This window comes from Trypanosoma cruzi, assembly GCF_000209065.1.
Source record: "Trypanosoma cruzi strain CL Brener chromosome Unknown tcruzi_1047053436137, whole genome shotgun sequence".
Lineage (NCBI taxonomy): Eukaryota > Euglenozoa > Kinetoplastea > Trypanosomatida > Trypanosomatidae > Trypanosoma > Trypanosoma cruzi.
This window is the reverse complement of record NW_918963.1, coordinates 1-6,483: the sequence shown is the minus strand read 5'-3', so window position 1 is coordinate 6,483 and position 6,483 is coordinate 1. Positions and strand designations below refer to the sequence as shown.

Below are 6,483 nucleotides of genomic sequence, written 5' to 3'. Positions count from 1 at the left end.
TCACGTGTGCAGCACGAGGCACGCGGACGCGTCGCCAAGGCCGTGTTCTCCGCGGTACGCAACGCGTTTTCCCGCAATCAGCACCGAGTCCACCACAGTGACGCGCGAGCCCGGCGGGAATCGGTTCGCCACCACCACGCCCGCCGCCGGAGCGCGACTCAAGCCCGCTGATCAACACATCGACGCGCTGTCCAGCAGGCGGGTCGGACCGCCACCCGACAACGTACAGGCTCGCTCCGCTCAAAAACGTGCAGTCCGCCAGCGTCACTTTGCGCACGCTCCCTGACATCGACTCCACGTCCACCACGACGTCTGCCGCAAAGGTCACGCCAACGTAGCATGCCACCGACGTCCCGAAACTGACGTTCACCTCCACATCCACACGCACGTCCCGCACGCACAAGTCAGCGCCGTCGGTGCTCGGTGGCTCGGGAACAGCAACGGGCAGGCACGCATCGCCATGGCCGCCCTCAGCGCACGTGCAGGCGCAGCCATCACTCGAGACCGTCGTCGTGTACGCAGGGAAGCACGGTGCCGCGAGGGCGCATGGGTCGCTGCAGCTCAGGATAGTGGCATTGTACACGGACGGGATGCTGTATTTCACTCTCTCACCGCCGTTCACAGTGTTGCACGCGGCCACAATCGCTCCGTTTGTGATATCGCGGGGCCTTATGGGTATCCTCAGCACCGTCGGCGTGACCGTGCTGGACATGAATTGGTTGCCGGACACAGACACCGTGGAGTCGCGGACATTCACCGTGGGGCTAAAAATAGCAAAGGCATCCAATGGGGATTCACGGCAGAGGTTGCCGCTCAACTGCAGCCAGGAGTTGTAGTAGATGTTGGAGGAGTACCTTGAATAAAACACAGCCGAGCTTCCCTGCATGTCGTTGCCCTGAAACACAACCGCGGATTGGGACTCCACACGTGAGGCCCCAAAAAATAAAATGAAGTACCTCACCGGCATCGAAACAAGATTGCCTCGGATCACCACGGCAGAGTTGTTCAGTACACTCAGCGATAAATACTGGCTATTCCCTTCAAAATATATAAGCGTACCATCACCGCCAGCCATATGAAACGTGTTGCCCATCACTGCAAACACGGAGTGCCACGACACCCTCAGCGCAGATCTGACAACATAAATGGCGCTTGACGACGCCGTCACGATCTGAAACACATTGCCGCTCAGCACCACCGCGGAGTCGTTGCTGATCACCAGTCCATTCATCGCAACACACGACGGCTTCCTAAGGACCAAACCCAACCGAGGGATCAGCCTCGTGACAGTGAAGCGGTTCCCGCTGATCGTGATGTTCGTGCGCGGTGGAAACACGCCCTCCGGGCTGAGCAGCGCGTCATGGAACGTGTTGCCGGTGACAACAATGTTCAGCGCCCCCACAGCGGTGTGCACGTTGCTCAACAGCAATAGCACGGCGCCGTCCCTCCACGTGCATCCATCGAACGTGACATTCGCCACGTCGCCCGTCATCCCCCCAAGCAGCACCGTCAGTCTCATGCCGCCCCCGCTGAACGTCACGTTGCGGTAGCACAGCCACGACAGCCCGCTGCCCACAGCCTGCATAACCTCGGGGTACACCATGTCGCTGATGCACTCACCAACCGGCGGTGTGGGCGGCGTGGGTGTTGCTGGTGGTGGTGTTGTTGGTGGCGGCGGGCCAGCAGGCACAGGCGCCGGGACGCACACATCGCCGTGCCCTCCAGCAGCGCACTGGCACTTGCAGTCAATGACCGCCGTCGTCAGCGGTGCAAAGCAGTCGCCCTCCTTCGTGCACTCCCCGCACGCAGCAACCGTCGTCACGTTGTTGATGCCGTGGAGCTCCAGTTCGGCCGCCGTCGTCACCTCCCGTCCCGCGACAATAAGACACCCAGCAATGAACCGGTAGCCGGCGACAGCCTGCGATAGAAGAGATACCGACAACCCCGTCGAGCCCATCTTGCAGCCCGTCAGCGTCACCACACTGCCGCCGTCAATGCTCACAAAAGCGGACTCAGTGTCGTAGAACATCGCACCCACACCCACGTCGTTGTAGCGCCAATCCAGCCAGCTTGATCGCTGGACGGTCCACGAGTTTAGTGAATAGATGGCGTAGGACACGGAACCGCTGTTCCCCATCACGCGCAACACGCTATGCTCCGACACGCTGAATCGGGAGTGCTGATACAATAGGCTCGTTCCGGAGGCCATTGTATTGTTGAGCAGCGCAAAAACGGAGTGGTCACTGACACTGAGGATATCCAAGTAAAAAAAGTGTGTGTATTCCTCGAAGCTGCAGTACCGCGCGTACAGCGAGCTGCCACCCACCAGCGTCAGCGTCCCTGTGGAGCGCAAACCAAACGCATCACGCTTCGTTGCATGCGCATTTACGTTGCTGACCAGCAGCGAGGACGCATTCAATACAACGTCGTGCAGCAGCACTACACTCAGCATTTTATTCACGGTGTCCGGCCAAAAAACAAAAGAAGACTGCACCGCATCAACCTCCGTGACAGCAATGTCGCAGTGCTGCGGGAAGGCAAGTGCAAAAGCAACAGCGGAGGACCGCATCACAGTCCGGCTCACGCGGATCAGGACGCCAGCTGACTCGGCCGCCTCAACATCTCCAACAAACTGCAGCACAGCCTCGTCAAGGAATTTGCACCCAGTGAACGTGATGTTGATGGGGAGATGCAGCGGCATACTGTCGAAGGAAAACGTCAGCACTGCACCCACACCGCTGAATGTCACACCCACGTAGCAGTGGTGCGTCTTCCACATTTTCAGTTTAAGTCTCGTCAGCGTCTGGTTCACCACGCAGCTCTTGTCGCCGTCGACGGCTCTCTCCGGCAAGGGCGGCACAACCGTGTCGGGCACCTCGAAGGGAAGACACGACGCGCCATGCCATCCGTCCCTGCAGCTGCACGAGCACGAGCCGCGGTCCACCGACTCCGTCCCGGGCATGTAGCACGCCGCGTCGTCGCTGCACGTGCCACACCTAAGCACCACCACGCCCTCCGGAAACACACCGTCGTACGACACCTCCTCACCGCCCTGCAGGTTGCACCCAACCACAAATTGCGCGGGCGACGCCACAATCGTGTTCGGTGGAAGAAGTTTGGCAAAGACTGCACTTCCCTCCACCTGACGGTTGTTTGCAAGCACCACGGTAGTGCCGCTGTCTGACAGCTGAATTTTGTGCTGGGGACGCAACATACCTATTATTGAGACGGCACTTACGTTGTTGCCCTCCACACGCCACTGCGCACCGCCCTCGAGGGTCACCGAGCCAGACAAATACACAAGCGCAGGATCAAAAAAATCAGGCACGCCAGCGAAGGTGCAGTCCGCCACTCGCAGCAGCCCCGCGGAGCTCACGGCGGTATCCCCAAAAAGAATAACGCCATTGACCGAGCTCATCGTGTTGTTTTCCACGTCAATGTGGCCGCCGTTCCTCACATCAACAGAAGTAACGCAAACAGATGATTCCTCACCGTCATTCTCTATCGTACTCAGCGTATTTCCCTTCACAATGATTCCGCCGCCATCAACAACAGCAGCAATGCTGAAATGAATTGCGTACAGATTCCCCTCGATGCGGTTGTCGAGTAGCAGCAGCGTCGAGTTCGCACCAAAAGTAAACCTCGGGAATCGAATGGCGTGGTTCGACATCGTCACAAGCGTACTGCCCGCCACCAGTATCTGGGAGCCCACGCCGAAATCGCCCTCAAACTCCAATGCACCAGAATCCAGCATCGAGGATGTCACGTTCACGTGTACGCGCGCACCACTCCCCTTGATCGACAGGTCCATGAGGACGCACTGCAGCAGCGTGATGTTGAGTGTTTGTTCTGGCGCGTCAAAATGCAACAGGTCCAGCACGATCGCGGCGGTGAAGGTCACGTTGACAAAGCACAGACCACACACACCGGGATCAGGATCGTCCAAAGAGCTGATGCTGCCACCGTGAACGCAGCGGACCTCCGTGTCCTTCGCGTCGGGGAGCGGAAGCGGTCCAAGGCCGTCCGGAACCGCTGCTGGCAGACACGTGTCACCGTGGCCGCCAGCAGCGCACTCACACTCGCAGCCGCTGATGCTGCTAGTCCTCGCTGCGAAGCACACGGCGTCCACGGTGCACGCACCACAGTCCAACACCGTCACGGGCGTCCCAATATTGAGCTCTTCTTGGTAATCCGTCACAGGTGAGCCCCTTAGCTCGTTGCACACGCCGTAGATGGTCGGGCGCGTGTCGGATGGTGGTGACCAGTTGCTTGTCATACTTACAGTTGTTGACAAGTACGAGCCGTACGTGAAGTTGTTGTCAAGTATCGACCACACACTCCGATCACAAAAAGCAATGCCGTAGTGGTTGCTCACGTACACAACGTAGGCGGTGCGGAACTCGTTGTCGCGGTGCACCAGCCAGCTGCCGTCAGTCACAGTCAGCGAGTTTGCCATGAGCATGGCGAAGCCTAGACGGAAAGTGCTGGACACAACCTGCAGCACGCTGCCACCATCCACAACAACATCCCCAACCACACACGCGCCTTTGTAGATTTCAATGCTCGGCGCAATCCACGAGCTGTTCTGTATGGAGAACACAGAGCCGCTAACAACGCGCAGTTCCGACGAAAGAGAGTAAATCACGTGCGTCCGCGACAGGACAGCACAGCTGTCCATGTAGAAGACGCTGGACAGGTTCACACCGAGGCCGCGCTCCAAGAGGATCGCAGCGCACGAGCCCCCGCCACACGCCAGCATAGACCGTGTCATGACAATCCGCGTCGACAGAAGCCGGACACCGTCCAGGACAAGCGCGGGGCCGTACCGGGATCTCTCGTGGCCAGGGGTCGTCGGCACGTACTGCGACCCGCCAACCGTCGCGCGCAGCGTTGAGTTCGCCAGCAGCACACTCGAGTGCTGCGGCATCGCGCCATGCAGCACGATCGTGCCCTCCAGCGACGTCACGTTCGTCATGTTGACGAGGGCGTGGGGCATCAGGCGCGACGTGCCCTCGCTGAGGCCGCCAATCCGCAGCTGCGCGCCGCCCGCAAGCACGCAGTGGCGCAGCGTCACGTTCAGCGCGTCAGCGAACGCGTCCATCGAGCGCAGGTCCACCGCCACAGTGATTGGTCCGCTGAACATTACCGAGTCGAAGCACGCCGTCGCCCGCCCGCCGCCAACCGTCACGGACTCCGTCAGCGTCACGCCACTCACGCAGTCCTGCGCACCGCCACCACCGCCGCCGAACCTCGCAGGCGGCACGTCGAACGGCAGGCACGCCTCGCCCACACCACCGTCGCGGCAGCTGCACACGCAGTCAGAGAACGACGCCGTCAGCGCATCGAAGCACGCCAGCGCTGCCGCACAGCCGTCGCACGGAACCACGCTCACGGAGGGCAGGCCGGCCATGCGGTAGTCGCCGCCGCTCTGCAGCACCCGGCCGCCGGCACGGTTGCACTGCACCGAAACGGCACCGCTCGTGATCGTCGGCCCGGCGACAAGCGTAACGCCAGTGGCAGCGCAGCGCGCAATCGACACGGCGCCGCCGCTCAGCGTCACACCCGACAGCGACGCCACAGACGACGTCTCGCCCACCGCCCACACGTCGCGCAGCTCCAGCCACCCGCCGTCACCGATCGTCCCACCGTCGCAGCGCACCAGCGACGACGCAACAAACCCCTCGACGCCCACAAAGCGCAGCACCGAATCAGACACCGCGAGGCGCTCTCCAAGCACAATGCCGCCGCCGCTGCTCACAACCGACACGTTCGTCACGGAGAACACCGAGTGGCTCCGCAGACTGAGAATCGACGAGGACGCCACATGCATCGCGGACGCGGTCGGACCGGCCGACGCCTCCAGCAACACGCCGTCAAACACCACCGCGCTCGACAGCAGGTCCACGCCGCCGCCAACGTACACCGCCGACCCGCCCGCCTGCAACGACCTCAGCACAGTGTTACTCACACGCAACTGCGACTGCAACAGCGAGGTCGCGTGCATCACAAGCGGCGCCGCCACCGCGTCCGTCAGTCCGCTCAGCTGGGAGTAGCGCATCGGCCCCGCCGTCACAATCGTCGAGTCACGGACCGTCACGTTCGTGTGTGCCGGCAGGTTGTGCACAAACACAAGCGAGCAGTAGCTCCCGGATAGCCCGCTCACGCTCACCTCCAGGCTCCGGTCACTCGCCGGCTCGCCACTGTAGCCCCGCACGTAGATCTGCGCACCGCCGTAGCACACGCAGTTCCTCAGTTCGATGCGCAGCGCGCCGGGAAGCATCGCCGGCACGTCGAAAACCACAGCCACGCCGTTCGTGATGGACACGCCGTCCATCAGCACCGTGTCCACGGCGCGGCCAACCGTGATGGCTCTGTCCACCGTACAGCCCCGCAGTCGCAACATCACCGCGTGCACAGCGGGCATCCACGCCGCCGCCGCAACCACAAGCGTCAACAAAAAGAGCAGCGCCACACGCACAGCCG

General features: G+C 61.5%; 1 protein-coding gene across 1 annotated transcript, besides 1 other annotated feature; it reads right to left on the bottom strand.

Annotated features, from left to right (window-relative positions):
- On the bottom strand, positions 1 to 6,483 carry Tc00.1047053436137.9 (dispersed gene family protein 1 (DGF-1), putative; the record flags this gene model as incomplete). The annotated part of the gene is made up of 1 exon (XM_799597.1): positions 1 to 6,483. A coding segment is annotated over one exon (6,483 nt), but the record flags the coding sequence as incomplete, so codon positions are not given.
- Positions 1 to 6,483: a sequence feature (areas merged during assembly that could not be assigned to a particular haplotype. This can correspond to areas where the two haplotypes were merged or to regions with more than two copies in the genome that were merged during assembly.).